Genomic DNA, 20,385 nt, shown 5'->3' on the forward strand with positions numbered 1-20,385 from the left:
AAGGAAGTATCTAGTATGGTCCATTATAATCCTGGTCATTCTCATTTCAATTCATTTTAATACAATATTAGGCTACTCTGAACATGTAATTCCCCAATCCTTCTATTTAAAAGGGACTTCTTGCTTGTAGTGAGCCTTGGGATTGACTGCTCCATAGCCATATCAGGGCTAGATGATTGTTCTGAACCAATCAATTTCAACCCCTTCACCAGTGACTGGTTCAGAGATAAATAGTCCTATGCCAATAGGTGTCAAGAGCCAAGGGATAGGCTGTGGCTTCAAAAAAGAGAAACCTGTCTTTCTAACCCACTAGTCTGTTAACATTACGTTTGTGACTGGGCACAGTGGCTTACACCTGTAATTTTCAGCACTTTGGGAGGCTGAGGTGGAAGGATCACTTGAGATCAAGAGTTTGAGACTAGCCTGGCCAACATGGCGAAACCCCGTCTCTACTAAAAATACAAAAACTAGCCAGGTGTGGTGGCATGCACCTGTAATCCAAGCGACTCGGGAGGCTGAGGCAGGAGAATAACTTGAACCCAGGAGGTGAAGGTGAGCCAAAATTGTGCCACCGCACTTCAGCCTGGGTAACAAGAGTAAGACTCCATCTGAAAAGAAAAAAAAAAAACAAAACACAATAGGTATGTTTCCTTGGTGGCTCCGGAAGCCCTCCAGTGACACCAAGGCACCAAGGGACCCAGTCCTTGGGCTGGAAGCCCTATTAAGGGTGGCAGAGGGGAGAGATGAAAGAACTTGTGACTGCTGATGTCATTGAGTCGCTGAATCAACAGCTGGGAAGCCAGCCTTTCTTCCTGCTTTGTGAGATGATATACTTAATACTTTCCATCCTTGGAGGTGGGTATCTTGTTATTTGCCGATGGAAATATTACACATCATCTCCAGCCCCCACTCCCCTGCCTCACCCAGCCCTACCTTTACCAGGGCAAGTCCTGCCACAGAGGAGCTGGCTGCCTCAGAACATCTCTTGTGGAAAACAGTCCTGCCTGAACTGGGGTGGGACTGCCAAGCATTTTGCACCCCGCCCCCCTTACTTGTTTTTTGGGGTTTTTATGGTTTTTTGTTTGTTTGTTTGTTTGAGACAGGGTCTCACTCTGTTGCCCAGACTGGAGTGCAGTGGTGTGATCATGGCTCATGGCTGCCTCAACCTCCTGGGCTCAAGCAATCCTCTGGTCTCAGTCTCCCTCCAGAGTAGCTGGGACCACAGGTGTGCGCCACCATGCCCAACTAATTAAAAAAAATGTAGAGATGAGGTCTCACTCTGTTGCCCAAGCTGGTCTTAAACTCCTGGGCTCAAATACTCCTCCTACCTTGGCATCCCAAAGTGCTGGGATTACAGGCATGAGCCATCTTGCTAGGCCAGGTTCCCCCTTGAATGTAGGAGTATTGCCTCTTCCAGGCAGGAGTTCCTCTTATTCAGTGAGACAAGCACAGACCCAGATAATTACATGAGCTGCCACTGGAAGAGCTGTTGTTAATTTGGATGGCAATAAAAGGCCTTGCCAGTACGTTAAGCTAATTTCATGAAAATGCTGGGAGGAGGGTCATGGGCTGGATCCCAGATTATTAATAATGTCGAGCTTCATTAGAACCATTCAGAAAATTCCTCTCAGTTGCCTCCAGCAAACTGCCACGGGTTGCTACTTTCCTCTGAAATCAACAGTCTTCTCATAGGCAAATGTGGATTTTTTTTCCCCCTAGAAAATAATTAAAAGTCACAAAGTCCAATAAACGCTTAAACAGAATATAGTTTTAATTAAAAACCTTTCAGCAAGTCTGCAGTTGCAGATCTCTCTTCGCAAACAGGCATGCTGGTGGCAGCCACAAGCCCAGTCTAAGTATCTGAAACTAGAAACCTTTACAAATCATAATAGTAAATTTGGTTGCTACATATACCCATGGTGTGTGTGTGTGTGCAAAGGGGGTGGTGGTGGTGAAGAGAGAGGTCTGGGGGCAGAGCCAAGGTCCTCCCCTATGGGGGAGGCAGGACACAAGCCTGTAGGGGTGTGTGCAGCAGAACATTTTATCAAACCTGTGTCCAACTCTGCAAGGCAATAATAATGGCTAATTCAGCTATTGTATTTAAAAAGTGGCCAAGTACTGAGCACTAAGTGCCAGGTACTAAGTGCTTTGCATACATTGATTCATTTAATCCTCAAGGTGACCCAAAAGCGTAGGTATTCTTTTGTTGTTGTTGTTGTTGTTGTTGTTGTTGTTGTTGTTTTTAAAGATAAGAGTCTCACTCTGTCACCCAGGCTGGAATGCAGTGGCACGATCTCGGCTCACTGCAATCTTTGCCTCCCAGGTTCAAGTGATTCTCCTGCCTCAGCCTCCTGAGTAGCTGGGATTACAGGCACGCACCACCACACCCGGCTAATTTTTGTGATTTTAGTAGAGACGGGGTTTCACCATGTTGGTCAGGCTGGTCTCAAACTCCTGACCTCGTGATCCGCCCGCCTTGGCCTCCCAAAGTGCTGGGATTACAGGCGTGAGCCACCACGCCTGGCCAGTACTCTTATTTATGCCTTTTTTTCTTGAGGCACAGAGAGGTTAAATAACTTGGCTAAGGACACACAGTCAGTACATAATGGAGTCTGATGCTAGAACCTGCCCTCCTGACGACTACATAGAGCCTGTACAAGGAAAGGCCGGAGGGGGAAGTATAAACTGGGCCTGGCTTCCCTGAGGAGTGATCTTTCGACTGGAAATTAGAAAAGGAAAGCAGCCTCTTGGAGGTGAGGGACTGGAGAGAACGTGTGTGTGTGTGCGCGCGCGCGCGCGCGCAGAAGCTGAAAGATGGAAAACAGTGAGTGTTCAGGGGCTTCTGGCTGGAGGGCAGCCGTGGGGAAGGTCTCCGCAGCCTTAACCGGCTGCTATGGTGGGGATGTTTGATGCCCATCTGGGCCCCGGCTTTCTTATTCTCAGAGGCCCTTCCCACATCTTTAGGCAAGTCCATTAAATCCTCTGCGTGCCACATTAAAATACAAGGGCATATATACAACTCTGAGTGCAGTTGCAACAGAATCGTTTACACAATATTGCATGTCCTAAACATTCAAACATCGATTTCTTCCAATTTTGCAGTTTCATTTTGCCCCTCTTAGCACCAATAGATTTTTTTTCAGATATCAGATATTTATTTTAATAGGCTCCTGAGAGAGTCATAAGACTCAGAGAGAAGGGAGAATGGGAGAGGTGTATAAGAAGCTTTCGTGCCAGGGACGACTATCGTTCAAGAATTAGGAGAGGCCCTGGGCACTGGAAACACTACGCAGAGCGAAGTAGGGACCGCACCTGTGTTGTGTAGGGGACAACAGAGGTTGCTGATACCTGGGACATAGACTGGGTGGGCACGGGAAGTAAAGCCTCGGGACTTTGGTTAAGCGCGCCCCACTGGAGTATCGCGCCGCAGGACTGCAGAGCCGCGGGCAGCGCTCGCCTTGGTGCAGGGTTCCAGCCACATCTTCCTCGCCCAGCCGGCACCCTCCGCCATTGATCCGCCTCTGCGCCCGGCAAGCGGTGTCCAGCAGGGGGCGCGCGCGGAGCAGGCTTGGGCCCCAGGAACAGCGCGCGGAGCAGGCTTGGGCCCCAGGAACAGCGCGCGGACGGAGTCGCTGCAGCAAGTCCCCAGATCCAATGGGTTTCAGTCTTCCCCACCATCCCGACGCTCCGGATTCACAACGTTGAAGTTAAGGGTCGATCCGCAAAAAGTGGCCGGGGGCTCCAGCTCTCCATTCCTGGGTCTATCTGGGGTCGGCCCCAGCCTGGTTAGAAGCCTTAGTCTGGATTCGGCAGATTCTGAATCTGGGACCCTCTGCGCTCCCGGCTTGGAACCTTGACACCCTCCCCTCCCCCACCCCTGCTTCCACACACCTGATTAGTTGACTGTTTCTTTAACGATCAAAGACGTGGGCGGCGGCGGGGTGAGGTCTTGGTTCCCTGCTACCCAGCCCTCCCGTAACTGTGTCTTTATTAACGTTATAAACATTAGACCGGCTTCTGAGCACCGGGCGGCGCCGGACGAGGTGCGCGCAGTCTTCTAGCTGAGCTCGGAGGCAGATCCAGAAGTCGCGGCTCCCACCCCAGGCCTCGGCGGACTCTGCCTGGGGCGACTCGGGCTCCAGCCCTGCCCGGGCGGGCACTGGGCTCTCCAGGCTCAAAGGCAGGGGTAAGGGGCGTCTTTCCCCCAGGGCAGCCTAGGGGACAAAAGCATTTGCTGTAGAGTGAGCTAGAGCCTCCGGGGACCGCGGGAGTCAGCTCCAGCGCAGAGGTAGTCACTGCGTCTTTAACCACCCAAGGTCTCCCTGCCGAACTCCTTGGCTTCTGCAACCCTGTCAAGACAGCAAGGAAAGGGGGTCTTCCCTGGTCCTCGGGCCCCGAGGTTTCCGGGTTGCTTATAGGACGGGTTCCTGCAGTCCGGGGAAGCTCCGGGCAAATAGCAAGCCCATTCTCCCTTCCACTACCCAGATTCTGCCTCCCTGCGGAAGGCAAAAAAGAAAGAAAGAAAACAGGTAAAAACCGGAGGAGGGCCCAAAGGCCTTGAGTCTCCCCGCCTGACGCCCCTCACTCAGTCGCGAAAAGTCCCCTGGACACGCCATCCGGGACCGGACTCAGCTCCAGCTGCTGGGCCCCTGCCTCCTAAGATCCTTCCCTGGCATAGGCTCCCAAGACCGCCCCCTCAGGGATCCCAAGACCGGACAACTGCCCAGGACGCAGCTCCCCGCCCCCACCCCCACCTTGTTCGGCAGACAAAGAAGGGTGTGCTGGTCCCGCTGTCTGCGTCCCTCCCCCGACCCCTCAAGGCCTAGAAACCTCAGGGACTCACTCCCAGGCTAGGGACCCAATCCTGGCTGCCCCACCACAGGGTCCCCGGCAGGGACGGGTCACAGTGCTCTCACCCCTCGACCTTTCTCGAAGACACCTTCCCTGAAAGGCGCCTTGCGCCCTCCCCATGGGTGGGCTGGGGGGATCGCAGGCCAGAGCAGGCTGTGTGAATTTCTGTGTTCTGAACTGGGGCTAAGCGAGATGCGATGGTCCCAGCCCGCTGGGCCGCCTGTAGCGACGGCAGCAGTAGGAGAGAGGGAGGGACGCTTGGAGCGTGAGCGCACCAGTCTGTTCATATTTAATTTACAAAGCAGCCTCGGAACCCCGGGCCGGGTGGTCTCTTTAGATGCTGCGCTCTTACCCTGTCTCTCTTCCCCACCCCCTCCCCTAGCTCATTAAGATGCTCAACACTCAAATCGGGGTATTGATCTCCACGGAAGCCCCAAACCCGCGCCATCGACCCACCACGAGAGACCCCCCATGGCCCGGGGTGATGGCTGTGGGACTTGGTGTGCCCGGAGAACTCAGTGGCTACAGAACGGGTGGGGATTCTGCGTGTCTCCTGGAGCCTGAACCCCTTTCCTGGTTCTGGCCAGTAGCTGTCTCCAGGGCTAACGTGGGCAGCGCACGGGGGGCGGAAACCGGGTTTTAGCCAAATGCCTCGACATCGCCGCGCCTCCGCCTCCTCGTCGCTGAAAGAAATGTCGGGGTTTCATCAGAGCTAAGGAGCGAGAGTCGGGAACAGCGAGTCTGCTGAAGCCGGCTGTTGTGTGAGGGTGTGAGACGGCGGGGCGGTGGGGGGCCACCGCAGCTTGGGGGATAGCGCGTGTGGGGTTGACCGAGTGTCTGCTTGAGAGGCTGGGAAGATATGGGGGGCAGGGATGGGAGAAATGCTTAGGCCTGAAGTCCCCAGCCCACCGTGCTCAAGAGTAGCGGACGTTTTGACACCATCCTTGTCTGTGCTACTGTCTGCTGCAGCTTCCGTGCCTCGTTCTCCTGGAGCAGGCAAGACCTGGAGTGAGGTGCTTGGGTGAGCTCGGGAGAGCTTCCCCCTGCTCCACCTGTCCCGCGGTGCGCTTAGGCCAACGAGCCGGGCAGTGGGCTTCAAGCGCTGGCTTAGCCACAAAAGACCAGATGTAAAGAGTTCCGGTTTAAGAGGTTGGGCAGGGATACGGTGGGCTGGGGAGGGGGGCGTCCCTTCCCAGCACGCCCTGCAGGGCTGTGCGTTCTGGTCTCGGGTTAGACAAGCAGGAGGGGAGGAGGGGGGTTGGGGCGGCGGCGGCGGCGGCGGGGGGAGACTAGGGCTTATATCAGCCCAGATCCAGGCAAAAATGGTAGGGAGGGCGCGGCGCTCTGCTAACACTATCAATTATGCATCGTGTTGAACGTGGCTTCGGGGAGGAGGCGGCTAGCAGCGGGGGGTGCGAGAGGGAAGGGTCCGCGCGAGCTCTGCTGCGCGCAGCTCCGCGGGTCCGGCTCGAGGTCTGTCGGTGCCACCGCCTGCATTTGCAAAAAGAGTTTAAAGGCAAAGACACTCCTTCCCCCACCCGACTTCAGCCGCGCAGCTTTCCTTCCCCCAAATTCCTCAAAGATGGTTTGTCTCACGTGTTGCAGGGCGTAAAAGCGGCTTGCATTCAATTAGCAGTGAAGCTTGCGGGTGCTGGCGGGACAGGCGCGTGAGGGTGAGTTCGCGTGAATGTGTGTATGCGTGTGCGAGAGGAGAACGGTAAGTGTCCCGTGTGCAGGTGTGCCCGTGAAAATGCGTGTGAATGTAGCAGGGACTGAACACATTGATGCGATTATTACCTGACCATGGATGATTGTAACGTGTGAAGGTCGACTATGGGGAGGGTGTGAGGGGCTGTGTGCGCGCGAATGTGTTTGAACGTTGAGGGGGGAGGTGGTGTGATGAGGGACAGTAACAACGTCAGCGGCTGTGTAAATGTGGGGGTACCTGGGTTATGGGGGGTGTAGTAGGCTGCGAAGAGCCCAGCCGGGACGGTGGGCGTGGGATGCCCCTTATGACCGACTTGGCCTTGGGGAGGGTCTCCGTGGCTTTAACAAAAGTAGACCAAGCAGGAGGCAGGAGAGGCTATGCGCGTCCCCGCCAGGCCCTGGAGCGCGCAAGGACTTTCTCCAACCTGCAGCCAGAGAGGTGGGGGAAACGGACGTAAAAGGAAAAACTGAAGTGGTACTTTGGGGCCACCGAGTCCCCAAACTTACCTGTCTCTGTCTTTGCCCCCGGCCCCCAGCCACAACACATGCGAGTATCTTCCTTGGGCTATGTTTCCTGCTCTGCCACACCGGGTCTGGAGAAGGGGTTTCAGCCCTAGGACATTTACTGAGAGTCGGCGAATATTGGGTAAGTAATGGGGGCCACCCCACAACCTTGACCCAGGTGAGGGTAGGTCCAGCCTAGAGCACCCCATGGGGTGCAGGGCTGGGGGGGGAGGTGCTGTCTGGGAGGAACTGAGAAGGGAGGGAAGGGACCCTCCCAGAAGAGCACAGGCAGAGTGAAGGAGCAGGTTCCCAAAGACAGGGTGTGGGAGGGGCTCTGCCAAACCTGACAGGCGCTCCAGAGGGGGCAGGGAGTCTGTGCAAGTTCGTTTGTGTGACCGGGCTTAAGGTTTTATGGGGAGGGGGACCTTAGGCACCGCAGAGCTGTGGAGAAAGGCGCAGAATCTTTCACCTTCTCCAGCTTCATTAGGTAGTGGCAGCCCCATGACCTGTTGGCTGAGGACGCCTCTGCCCAATGGGAGCCGCCTGGGGGACCTGAGAGGAAGCTCTAGTGACCACTTTCCCAACACACCTGGTCCAAACATGGGGGAAGGACCTCCTTCCCCATAAGGAAGGTTGGCAGAGCAACCTTCTTCTCCCCTCACAGGAGCTGCAGCCCCGGGCAGGTGACTTCGGCCTTAGATGCAGAAGGGCATGGGGATGGGCTTCCCCAGATCCCACATCTCAAGTCGTGCAGTGCAGGTCCTCCTATTGCTTCTCTGCTGGGTTTTTATCACAGTGGAGGGCTGTGTGCACACACGGGCGCATGCCTGTGTTCTTGTGGATGGGTCGGTTCGTGTGAGGACTTGTGTCTGTTAATTCTCACAATGGACAGGAAAGCGCTTTGTACCGTGGTGGAAAACGCTGTACAAATGCCGGTTCAGTTAAGAGAACAATGAGGTCTCCAGGGTCTATTGTATCCGTGTCTGGGTGCATATGTGTTTGTGAGTTTAGGAAATGTGTTGTGAGCCTCCTAATTGAGCATCAGGTCCTCTAAACGCCCGCAGAAGTTGGCGGTTTGATGATGAACCCCCGCGTCTGTTTGTATTGTTGTGCGCCTGAATGGGCGTGTGTGCGAGTGCTGTATGTGGGACAAAGGTTCCAGGGAGGACAGCCAGTCTCGGACAAAAATGTCCTTCCTGGGTAGGATGCATTTCACCGGGTTAAACTAAGGCTTAGAAACACAGAGAGGGGTCCGTGAGGAGCCCGCTGGAGATAGGCGAGCTGCGGAGCCTACGGAGGGGCCAGCTCCAGCGTGAAGGAAGGAGTAGGAAGGGAAAAAAGAGCGATGTACCGGGCCGCTGGAAAAGGAAATTAGGGCCCTGGGAAGGAGTATCCGTTGAACCTCGAGATTTTTATTGACCTTCACTTCTGGCCAAGAGAGGCTCCTGGCCATAGAGGAGGTTACCTGAGTCCTGGAACTTGTGCTAGACGGGTTTGCGGAGGCAGAGCTTGATTAGGGGAGGTAAGCTAGGGTTCAGTGAGTCACCTTCTTTCCTCTTCCCCTGGCTTCCATCTGCAGGAGCCGTGATGTTCCCCCTTCGGGCCCTGTGGTTGGTCTGGGCGCTTCTAGGAGGGGCTGGAGCATGCCCTGAGCCGTGCGCCTGCGTGGACAAGTACGCTCACCAGTTCGCCGACTGCGCTTACAAAGAGTTGCGCGAGGTGCCAGAAGGACTGCCTGCCAATGTGACCACGCTTAGTCTGTCCGCGAACAAGATCACCGTGCTGCGGCGAGGGGCCTTCGCCGACGTCACACAGGTCACGTCGCTGTGGCTGGCGCACAATGAGGTGCGCACCGTGGAGCCAGGCGCACTGGCAGTGCTGAGTCAGCTCAAGAACCTCGACCTCAGCCACAACTTCATATCCAGCTTTCCGTGGAGCGACCTGCGCAACCTGAGCGCGCTGCAGCTGCTCAAAATGAACCATAACCGCCTGGGCTCTCTGCCCCGGGACGCACTGGGTGCGCTACCCGACCTGCGTTCCCTGCGCATCAACAACAACCGGCTGCGTACCCTGGCCCCCGGCACCTTCGACGCGCTCAGCGCGCTGTCACACCTGCAACTCTATCACAATCCCTTCCACTGCGGCTGTGGCCTTGTGTGGCTGCAGGCCTGGGCCGCGAGCACCCGGGTGTCCTTACCCGAGCCCGACTCCATTGCTTGTGCGTCGCCTCCCGCGCTGCAGGGGGTGCCGGTGTACCGCCTGCCCACCCTGCCCTGTGCACCGCCCAGCGTGCATCTGAGTGCCGAGCCACCGCTTGAGGCACCGAGCACCCCACTGCGCGCGGGACTGGCGTTCATGTTACACTGCATCGCCGACGGCCACCCCACACCCCGCCTGCAATGGCAACTTCAGATCCCCGGTGGCACCGTAGTCTTAGAGCCACCAGTTCTGAGCGGGGAGGACGATGGGGTTGGGACGGAGGAAGGAGAGGGAGAAGAAGGAGATGGGGACTTGCTGACGCAGACCCAAGCCCCAACGCCGATTCCCGCACCCGCTTGGCCCGCGCCCCCAGCCACACCGCGCTTCCTGGCCCTCGCAAACGGCTCCCTGTTGGTCCCCCTACTGAGTGCCAAGGAGGCGGGCGTCTACACTTGCCGTGCACATAATGAGCTGGGCACCAACTCTACGTCAGTACGTGTGGCGGTGGCAGCAACCGGGCCCCCAAAACACGCGCCTGGCGCCGGGGGAGAACCCGACGGGCAGGCCCCGACCTCTGAGCGCAAGTCCACAGGCAAGGGCCGGGGCAACAGCGTCCTGCCTTCCAAACCCGAGGGCAAAATCAAAGGCCAAGGCCTGGCCAAGGTCAGCATTCTCGGGGAGACTGAGACGGAGCCGGAGGAGGACATAGGTGAGGGAGAGGAGGCCGAAGACCAGATCCTCGCGGACCCAGCGGAGGAGCAGCGCTGTGGCAACGGGGATCCCTCTCGGTACGTTTCTAACCACGCGTTCAACCAGAGCGCAGAGCTCAAGCCGCACGTCTTCGAGCTGGGCGTCATCGCGCTGGATGTGGCGGAGCGCGAGGCGCGGGTGCAGCTGACGCCGCTGGCTGCGCGCTGGGGCCCTGGGCCCGGCGGGGCTGGCGGAGACCGGCGACGTGGGCGGCGACCCCTGCGCCTACTCTATCTGTGTCCAGCGGGGGGCGGGGCGGCAGTGCAGTGGTCCCGCGTAGAGGAAGGCGTCAATGCCTACTGGTTCCGAGGCCTGCGGCCGGGTACCAACTACTCCGTCTGCCTGGCGCTGGCGGGCGAAGCCTGCCACGTGCAAGTGGTGTTTTCCACCAAGAAGGAGCTCCCATCGCTGCTGGTCATCGTGGCAGTGAGCGTATTCCTCCTGGTGCTGGCCACAGTGCCCCTTCTGGGCGCCGCCTGCTGCCATCTGCTGGCTAAACACCCGGGCAAGCCCTACCGTCTGATCCTGCGGCCTCAGGCCCCTGACCCTATGGAGAAGCGCATCGCCGCGGACTTCGACCCGCGTGCTTCCTACCTCGAGTCCGAGAAAAGCTACCCGGCAGGCGGCGAGGCGGGCGGCGAGGAACCAGAGGACGCACAGGGGGAGGGCCTTGATGAAGACGCGGAGCCGGGAGACCCAAGTGGGGACCTGCAGAGAGAAGAGAGCCTGGCGGCCTGCTCACTGGTGGAGTCCCAGTCCAAGGCCAACCAAGAGGAGTTCGAGGCGGGCTCTGAGTACAGCGATCGACTGCCCCTGGGCGCCGAGGCGGTCAACATCGCCCAGGAGATTAATGGCAACTACAGGCAGACGGCAGGCTGAACCTCGGCCCGTCCGGCCCGCCCATTCCCGACCTCCACCTAGGGTGCCTGGGAGCAGTAGTCTAGGGCTGGCAGGACTTCTGTCCCCCGTCCCCAACTTTCACCTACTCCTCCCCCTTACCACTTCGCAACCTTGACTACTAGGGACTTCCAGTAGGGAGTGGGCCGATTTCACCAGTCCCCGCTACCCACGGCTGCCATTCTCCCTGCGGGCTGAATCCCCTTACCCGCCAAGCACAGTGTTTCTCTTACCCCATGCAAGACTCCACCCGCAGACGATGGGCGATATGTATGTTCCTCCATTCCCATCGCGATTATCTGCGAAATCCGCCCCGCAGCCCGCCCCACCATGGGCTCTGGAGCCAAAACGAGCGAAGACGTTGGAAACCTCACGGTAACGCCGTAGTTTCGGGGCCAGCCCGGGCCAGTGGAGGGCTGTGGGGTCGCACTTCGACCCCTCCCCCTCCCCCTTCCTTTCTTTGTTTTTCCTTTTTTTTTTTTTTTTTTTTTTTTAATTTGACGGAGTCTCGGTCTGTCCCCAGGCTGGAGTGCAGTGGCGCGATCTCGGCTCACTGCAACCTCCGCCTCCCAGGTTCAAGCGATTCTCCTGTCTCAGCCTGCCGAGTAGCTGGGACTACAGGCGCGCGCCACCACGCCCAGATAATTTTTTCTATTTTTAGTAGCGATGGGGTTTCACCATGTTGGCCAGGATGGTCTGCATCTCTTGACCTCAGGTGATCCATCCGCCTCGGCCTCTCAGCGTGCTGGGATTACAGGCCTGAGCCACTGCGCCCGGCCCCTCCTCCCTTTCAATCCCTACTCCCAGAAGCCGGGATCCGTGGCAACCCCTAATTTTTAGTTCCAAAGCCACCTCCCGGCAGGGAACCAAATCCTTCTGTCCTCCCACCCCCACCCCACTTCTGGCCTGTTGGAGTCCAGCCCGGTGCCTGGGGCGCCTTTCAGCTCCGCGCTCAGATTTTCCTGTTTTCGTTGCTTTCAAGACAGCGACATTTCGGGTCTGGTGCTAACATCCCCTTCCCAGCCTCTGAGAAAATCGGGTGTGTGTGTCGGGGGGTAGGGAGGGAATGCGTTTTCTGTTGTCTCTCTCCTAACTTAAAGCGCCGCAGGACCGCGCGCCTCTTGGCGGCTGAGCGCGTGGACTTGGTCCCGGGCCAATTTCGTTATCCGTGTGTTGGGCTTTCCGCAGGTCTGTGCGCCCAACAGCGCCGCTCCTGCGGATCCACCCGACCCAGACCCAGCTGGAAAGCGCCAGAGGCGGAGGAAGCTGACTGTGGCCTCCCAGGCCACGGCTCTCGGGAGGGCTCGCGCCCTAGTTCGCACAAAGCCTGCGCGTGACTGTGCGACTGTGCGGTGGGATCCGGATGGAGCCGAGCCCCTCTGTCCTCTCGTCTCGGTCCTCGCGTCGCCCCGCCCCACCCGCCCCTGCTTCGGCGGGAATCGTTGTTTGCCCGGCGTGTAGTCCCTGACAAGCGTGCCCTGTAGGAGAAAAGTCTGTGTCCTGTAAAGTGTGACCGTGTAGTGTAGGGGGGCGGGCGGGGGTGCAGATGGGCGGGGAGGGAGGGAAAGGGAGGGGCGCGGCGGGGCGACTGGGGGCGGGGTTCTTTTTTCCATTTTGAAAGAAAGCGTCGGGGTTGGGGTTGGGGGAGTTTCAGTCCTCGGGATCTGCGGTCTTCGCGAAGCGCAGCGCAAGCGCGGGCCTGGGACGGAGTAGCACCCGGAGCCCGTGCCCTTTTCTAAACGCGTCTGTATGCAAACAGTCAATAAAACAATCGATTTGAGCTGGGCTCGGTGATTTTTTGTCAGGGGACAGAGGGAGGAGGCCTGGGCGATGAAGGAGGAAACCGCGGAAGGAGGGAGCCCCCCTGCACCCTCCCCCCAGCCTCCCGTTGGTATCTTGAGTGATTTCGTGTTTGTGTGACCATTCCGTGATTTTTTGCCAGGTGTTTGCACCCAACCCTTCTCTTGGTGTCTCAAACTCCAGGGTGGGGTGACAAAAAACGAGGGCAGGCTGGAAGTGAGTAGGGGGGAGGTTGCCAGAAAGGAGGGCGGGTGTCTGTAGACCCTAAACACAGGTAGTCTGAGTGTGCGTCCACGTACGTTTGCACTCGAGAGTGTGCGGCACCCTCTTTCACTTGAGACTCTCGGTGTAGTGGGGTGTGGCTGTGTGTGGTGTCACACTGCCCAGTTTCTGTGTCTCCACATCAGCCTTTGAGTTCCCTGAGAAGCCGATGGGAAGAGAATGGGATTCATAGGGACAAGACTGCTGTGGCTTGCACAAGAGAAGTCACAAATAACACAAAGTACAGAGCGGGCAAACGATGTAAAGCAGGAAAAGGGGAGAACCTGGCCAGGCTAATTGCCCAGAGCAAGCGGGCACGTTTGGCCTGGGAGCCAAGTGTGTGTTGTGTGGGTGGGTGGGGAGCACTCAGTGAATGATGCATGGACAACCGTCAGGGTGTGCTAAGGGGGTGCACCTATGGAATCAGGGTTGAAAACACACTGATTTCACAGTCCTAGAAAGGGGGTTTCTTGGGTGAGGAACAGGAGAGAGGGGGATCAAGAAGAGAGGCTGTGGTCCTGCCCAGCCTAAAACACAGGGGTTGGGCTGCGGTGTGTTTCAGCTGAATCCCCCTAAGATTGGAAGAGGCAGGGAAGAGAGGTGGAAGAGGAAAGCAACAGAAATGGGAAGCAGAAGAAGATTCTACCTCCCCCCTCCCTTCTTCCTGCTTCCAATTTCTTGCCCTCTTTTGCTGTCTCTGTGAGTCTTCCTAATTGGACCAGTCCAGGCTGGGAACAGGCCCAAGTTCCAATGCTGGGCATCCTACCCCAGCCTCAGGTCTGTCCTCTGGCATAGGTGGTGGCTGTGACACTTCTTGGGGCCTGAGCCCAGGTTCCCTTCCCAGACCAGCAAAGCTGTTTTCAAGAAAAATTCCCTTCTGAGGGCCACAGCCTGAGCCCTGCCCCTGGTCACAGCCCAACACTGCAGTCCACCCTACTGCCTGGGACACAACTCAGGAATATTATCTTTTAGGAAGACCCCTGCTTTGTTCTACCTGCAAATCCTACCTCTGAGCAGGGGGCAAGGACTGGCCCAATTCCTAGGGTCTAGTTAGGAATCCAATGACATGATTGCTTCTGGGAACAGACCTGTCTGGGCCAGTGAGTGCTCAGCAGTTTTGATGCAACTCAATCATCTGGTCATGGGTCTCTAGTGGGAAGACAGGCCCCTTCCTTTCCCTGCCTGCCCTAGGAATTGGGGACCCTCCACGAGACCCTCTAGGATCCTGAGTGTCACTAGGGCAGGTGGAGAGGAGCTGAAAGCTCTGCCCCTCTTTGTCCAGGGCCACGCATCCTAATGTATTAGCAAACACTACTCAGCTAGACCTTGTGGCTTCTGGGCGTGGCCAGGCCCAAAGGCTCCATCCACAGGCAGGAATGAATAGTGTTGGAGGCCAAGGACCAGGGTGCTGGGACACTCTGCCAACTGCCCATTGAGATCCCAGCCCTCTCAGGAACACTCTAGTTTCTTTCCAAAGGTTGGGCACATGCACAGAACGGTCCCCAGCCTCTGGCCTTCCTTCCTACCTCTTTTTAAATGTAATTAATTTAACTTATTTAATTACATTAAAATAAAATGTCTTCCTTTCATTTCCTCTCCCTCATTCCTCTTTGTTCTAAGTTGTTCCAATTCAACTACCAATTTGAGGTTGAATTCTTTTTCACAGTGTCCCCATCAGGTAGTTGTACAACTTTGGCTTATACTTGTCCAGAGATGGGGAGCTCACGTTTCACTCCCCTCTTCCAAGGAATCAGCTGTTTAGCAGTTTAAAATGTGTCTCTGCCTGGGTTCCACCCCTCAGGCCTGACTGCAACTGGCAAGTGCTCTGGGAGAACCTGTCAGGTGTAGAGGTGTAATCTCCACCTCTGACCCTCTGTCCCTGGCTCCAAGGCTTTCCATTCAATACAACTTTTTTGAGCGTTTCCTGTATGCTTCATGTGCTGTGCTAGCTTCAGTCTCTCCAGTATGTCTTGCTGTAAAACTTATTTGGATACCACATGGAAATGGAGTCTAACGGCTTGAGGAGTGTGTGTGTGTGAGTGTGTGTGTGTGTGTGTGTGTCTTGGGAGACCTGGTAAATGATCGGAGAATGCAATATGACAGCAGTAGCTTCAGAACTCAGAGCAATTTATCAGGAGCAGTAATTCTTTGAGCTACAGAAACCAGATGGCCGGGATGTGGCCTTGAATAGGATCAGAAACCTGTCTAAAGAAAGGTGATTTGAAAAGAGTGCCTCCTCCCCCGACATGTTTCCTAACGATCAGCTGAAATGAGAACCATCTTGAAGATCATTAAAGTCCATTACTATAAAAGAACAAAGGAAGGCAGGGCTTCTTTGAGAAAGAAGCAGCTGGGGTAGGGTCCTCTAGTCCCAGATCTTGTGTCTGGAATGCAGCCCTCCACCCATGACATCCAAATAACAACCACAACTAAAGCGAACATCTCCAAAGATTTGTTGTCAGTACACATATGGCCTGTGACTCCCTGATGGTCATCTCAGTTTTTCCTCCTGGATCTCAGTGGAATGCATTTTAGTAGGTAGAGGGAAAGGAGTGGCATCTTGCCATGACTACCCTGCCCCACATTTGTTAACAGAGCCCCAGTTATGAGACACTCCATAGGGGAAAAGGGACCTGCTGTCTGCACAACAGGAGGCGTCACCTGCAAAGAAGGGACCATGACTGTGTAAGCACAGCAAGAAAAACTGGGGAATCTCCTTTCTCTGCAGAAAGCCAAGCCCTAGTACCAGGACATAAGAAAGGCCCCTTGTTGAGGCCATAAATTGCCAAGTCTGATCTAACAGATACCTTTATCTTATAAGTTTCCAACATAAAGGTATCGACAAGAGAAATTCTGCTGGACAGTTGGGAGGAAGCAAGTGGAGCCATTTCAGTTGTAATGTGTCAATTAATTGATTGCATTTGAAATGTAGCCACTCACACCTATCTGTTCAATGATAAGATTTTGCCTTAGGACTCAATAGAGAATAACACTGTATTGAAAATGAAAGATCTGCTGTGACTGGCATATAGAAGAGATTAAATTTAAAAATGTTTTGCAATATTAGCATTTTGTTCAAAATATGACCAGTGTTCCTAATGAGACTTGATATGGATTTTTTAAAAAGCCATCCAAAGTCCCCACGATGGGCACAAAAATAAAACCAACTTGTTGGGTTAAATTAGTTGGAAAGACTTTGTATCATTCCATGGTTGAATAAGTAATTTATGGGATTTAAAGACAGTATGATTTTGAAAATTGTGCTAATTGTGTGTGCTTTGTTTGGACATGTGAATGTAAATTTAATAATTAAGGTTAAGTCCACATGGAACAAGGAGAGAAAAAGTGTTTTTATTTTTATCAACTGTTTACTGCTTACGTGTATTCCCTTGTGTATTAGGAGTTAATTTGGTTTTGGCAAATTAAATGCATTTTCTCCCAGCAACATTCGCAAACTGTTTCTTAAATTGAGTCTAAAAGCCATTCAAGGCATCCAACCATTTGAGAGAAAAATTTCTATGATTATATAAATTACCAAGGAACTTCATAAGAATTGATCAGTGTGGAAATGGGGAGAGAATTGGAATGGAGAATTAATTACCAAATGCTTTTTAATAATAGAGGCTTGCCACACATCTAGACTAAGAATGCTAATAGTCACCACCTAATATTAGTATAAATACTAATAATCCCAATAGTAGCTAATATTTATTGAACTCTTACTATATTTCAGGCACATTCTATGGATCTTACAAGCTTTATTTTGTCATTCCTTATAGTGATCCTGTGAGGTAATGTTATTATTATAATGTACAGACAAAGAAACGAAAGAGCACAGAGGGTTAGTAGTTTGTTGAAGATCACACAGCTGGCAATTTGCAGGGTTGAAGTTTGTCCTTTTGTTATCTGACTCCAATGCCAGAGCTCTTAGTCGCCAAGCCAAACCTCCTCCTGAAGCCTCTACAAACCAGTGAAGTGTAGAATAATATATTTTCTACATGTTTAAATTTGCTGCTAATTACAGAGTTTGTCTAGAAAAAGGATTTCTCTTGCGTTTCTCTTATTTCTCAAAATAGCATTTATTTTTTTCTGATTATAAAAGTAACGCAGGCCGGGTACAGTGGCTCGTGCCTATAATCCCAGCACTTTGGGAGGCCAAGGCGGGCAGGTCACTTGTGATCAGGAGTTTGAGACCAGCTTGGCCAACATGGTGAAACCCTGTCTCTACTAAAAATACAAAAAAATTAGGCAGGCGTGGTGGCATGCGCCTGTAATCCCAGCTACTCCAGAGGTTGAGGCAGGATAATTGCTTGAACCTGGGAGTCGGAGGCTATAGTGAGCCGAGATCACACCACTGCATTCCAACGTGGGCAACAGAACAAGACTCCGTCCCAAAAAAAAAAAAAAAAAAAAGAAAGAAAGAAAATAAATAAAAGTAATGCATGTTTCAACTAGAATTGTCTTTGGTTGCCGTTGGGAATGTAAGTGGGTATAGCCACTTTGGAGGAATATTTGGCAATCTAGGAACGTTAAAGATACACATACCTCTGACTCAGTAATCTCACTCTTGGGTATATATCCAATAGAAATGAGTGTTTACATCCATCAAAAGACAGAAGAGTGCTTTGGTGGATGCAAGTACAACGATGTTCATAGCAGTTTTATTTGTAATAGCCCCAAATTGGAAACAACCTAAATATCCAAGAGTAGAATGGAGGAAGTAACCTGTGGTATATTCATACCCTGGAATACTGCAGAGCAATGAAGAACAAACTGCAGTTACACACAACATGGACGTCATCACGGTGAGTGAAAGAAGAAAGACACAAAAGATTATGGAATGAGTGATTTAATTTATAGGAAGTTCAATACAGGCAAGACTAATTTTTGTTGGAAAAAGTTGGAAGGTACTGCAAGAACAGAAAACCAAATACCGCATGTTCTCACTTATAGGCGGGAATTGAACAATGAGATCACTTGGACACAGGAAGGGGAGCATCACACACTGGGTCCTATTGTGGGGAGGGAGTAGCGGGGAGGGATAGCATTAGGAGATATACCTAATGTAAATGACGAGTTAATGGGTGCAGCACACCAACATGGCACTTGTATATATATGTAACAAACCTGAATGTTGTGCACATGTACCCTAGAACTTAAAGTATAATAAAAAAAAAAAAGTTGGAAGGTACTAACTGGGATTAGGAGAGGACTCAAAGGAGACTTCTGAGATGCTAGAAATGTTCTATATCTTGATCTGGGTGGTGGCTACATGAGTGTATGCATATGTAGAAATCCACCAGCTACACACTTGAGTTGTGTACTTTATTGAATTTGTTATACCTCAATGTGTGTGTGTGTGTGTGTGTGTGACGGAGTGTGACTCTTGTCACCCAGGCTGGAGTGCAATGGCGCTATCTCAGCCCACTGCAACCTCTGCCTCCTGGGCTCAAGCGATCTTCCTGCCTCAGCTCCTGAGTAGTTGGGAGTACAGGCATGCGCCACCAAGCCCGGCTAATTTTTTTGTATTTTTAGTAGAGACGGGTTTTCTCCATGTTGGTCAGCTGGTCTCAAACTCCCAGCCTCAGATGATCCACTCGCCTCGGCCTCCCAAAGTGCTGGGATTACAGGTGTAAGCCACCATGCCCTGCCTGGTGCCATGTATCTTTTCAGACCATTTTCTGCATGTACTTATAAACATGCATGCCTGTGTATGGAAATATACAGCAGTGCCATTAACATCACCCTGACTCAACGAGCTTCCACCTGGTTCAGTTCAGTCTCCCCAAGTGCACAGGAAGGGTGTTATCCCCATCATCCATCCACATCCCACCCGGTGTCTAGGGCTCACTTCCTGTTCATCTTGAGCTGCGATGGTCCTGGGATATTGTGAGAGGGGACGTCACATGGGGCAAGTCAGATGGTCACTAGGTACAGTCTCACTGCAGAACTGGCAATGCCACTCCTGTTGGGTGTTCCTAGGGCAAGGTGTAACTGTAAATCCAGGGGAGCCATCACTCCACACTGTCTGTATGAAGAGCTAGCCTGTGGAGCAGCTCTCCAGCCTGAAGGTGGTGCTTCCTAGGGTAGAGTCTAGGAGGTCTGCAGGCATGACTCAGCTCCCACTGGGTGCTCTCGCAGAGGTCCTTTGCTGCTTTCATGAACGCTACACTGGAGCATGGAACCCTTTTGTGAAGCTGCCCCAGATCCCCCTGGTACCAACATCATCATTTTCTCTCTGGTGCCACTGCAGTGGCATAAGGCACAGGCTCCGTCTGACTCAGAACAATAAACCTCTCAGTGTTTACCTTTTGAGTTCAGTTCTGAATTCATGAATTTTTAAACTTTCCTCATTTTAAGGTATGCATTTACAGCTATTAATGTCCTCCTAAGTACTGCTTTAACAGCATTCCCCAAGTTTTGATAGGTAATGTTTACATTACCATTTAGTTTTAAATATTTTATTTCCATGAGATTTTTTCCTTGACTCATGAATTATTTAGACATGGGCTTTTACATTTTCAAATGTATGTGTTTTTTTTTCTGACACTTTTGTTTTTGATACCACTTGCCTTACATCCTTGTCAGAATACAGACTGGGTGATGCTGATTATTTGGTAATTATTAAAACTTGCTTGGAGGAATAGGATGTAGTCAATTTTTTGTAAATGTTTATATAAGTTTGAAAATAATATTTATTCTTGAATTATTGGGTTATGATTTTTATATCTTCATTAGATCAGGCTTGTTAATTTTATTGATTACATATTCTCTCTTTCCTCACTTAATTTTTTGTTTGCTTGTTTTATTAATTTCTGAGAGAGGCATGTTAAAAATCTCTTAGGATTTCAGACTTGTCAATTATTTCTTGTAATTCTGTTCATATTGCATTGTATATTTTTGAGGCCATGTCATAAGGTGTATACCTTTTTGGTTAAATTTTTGTTGAAGTCTAACATACATTCAGGAAAGTACTTTCATAAAGAGAAAATACCTCTTATCACCAGTACCCATATCAAGAAAAGAAAATTACCAGCACTCCTGCAGTGTCTTCATGCTCCCTCGGGGTCACGCCTCCATCCCCACTCTCATGACTTCTAATACCATAGATTAGTTTTGCCTGTATTGGAACCTCTTATATTCCAGGAGTCTTCAAAATGTACATGAAAAATGCTTATTATGAAAAAACTAACCATGATTTCAAAATGTTTTCACTAACTTGTACTAACTTGTTATAACATGTCTGAACAGGATCTAGTTTGAGGCTCTAAGAAGGATAAGATATGAGTTTGAAAAGAGCCTCCATTACAGCAACATGAGTTCTGCTAAAATCAAAGCAAGAACGAAAATCAAATTTATGGTGAAGTTTGGGTGGAAGAATGATGAAATCATTGATGCCTTAGGAAAAGCTTATGG

General features: G+C 52.4%; 1 protein-coding gene and 1 long non-coding RNA gene across 13 annotated transcripts; one reads left to right on the plus strand and one right to left on the minus strand.

The window, feature by feature from the left end:
• Positions 1–1,749: 1,749 nt before the first annotated feature.
• On the minus strand, positions 1,750–5,084 carry LOC144329986 (uncharacterized). The gene is made up of 2 exons (XR_013395762.1): positions 4,844–5,084; positions 1,750–4,496 (listed from the first exon to the last, which is right to left on the minus strand). It is a non-coding gene; the product is annotated as an uncharacterized LOC144329986 (long non-coding RNA).
• On the plus strand, positions 3,976–12,688 carry ISLR2 (immunoglobulin superfamily containing leucine rich repeat 2). Of its 12 annotated transcripts, XM_077939802.1 has the most exons (6): positions 3,976–4,186; positions 5,234–5,384; positions 5,821–6,000; positions 6,457–6,524; positions 7,095–7,204; positions 8,642–12,688. In XM_077939802.1, exons 5-6 carry the CDS (start codon positions 7,126–7,128, stop codon positions 10,888–10,890), a joined length of 2,328 nt encoding a protein of 775 aa, XP_077795928.1. In that variant the 5' UTR covers positions 3,976–4,186; positions 5,234–5,384; positions 5,821–6,000; positions 6,457–6,524; positions 7,095–7,125; the 3' UTR covers positions 10,891–12,688. The 12 variants fall into 12 exon arrangements, with proteins under 12 accessions (XP_077795928.1, XP_028706958.1, XP_077795924.1 ...); XM_028851125.2 differs by lacking the exon at positions 5,821–6,000; XM_077939801.1 differs by lacking the exons at positions 3,976–4,186; positions 5,234–5,384 and adding an exon at positions 5,517–5,618.
• Positions 12,689–20,385: the final 7,697 nt, after the last annotated feature.

The sequence above is a fragment of the Macaca mulatta genome, chromosome 7 (genome assembly GCF_049350105.2).
Source record: "Macaca mulatta isolate MMU2019108-1 chromosome 7, T2T-MMU8v2.0, whole genome shotgun sequence".
Taxonomy (NCBI): domain Eukaryota; kingdom Metazoa; phylum Chordata; class Mammalia; order Primates; family Cercopithecidae; genus Macaca; species Macaca mulatta.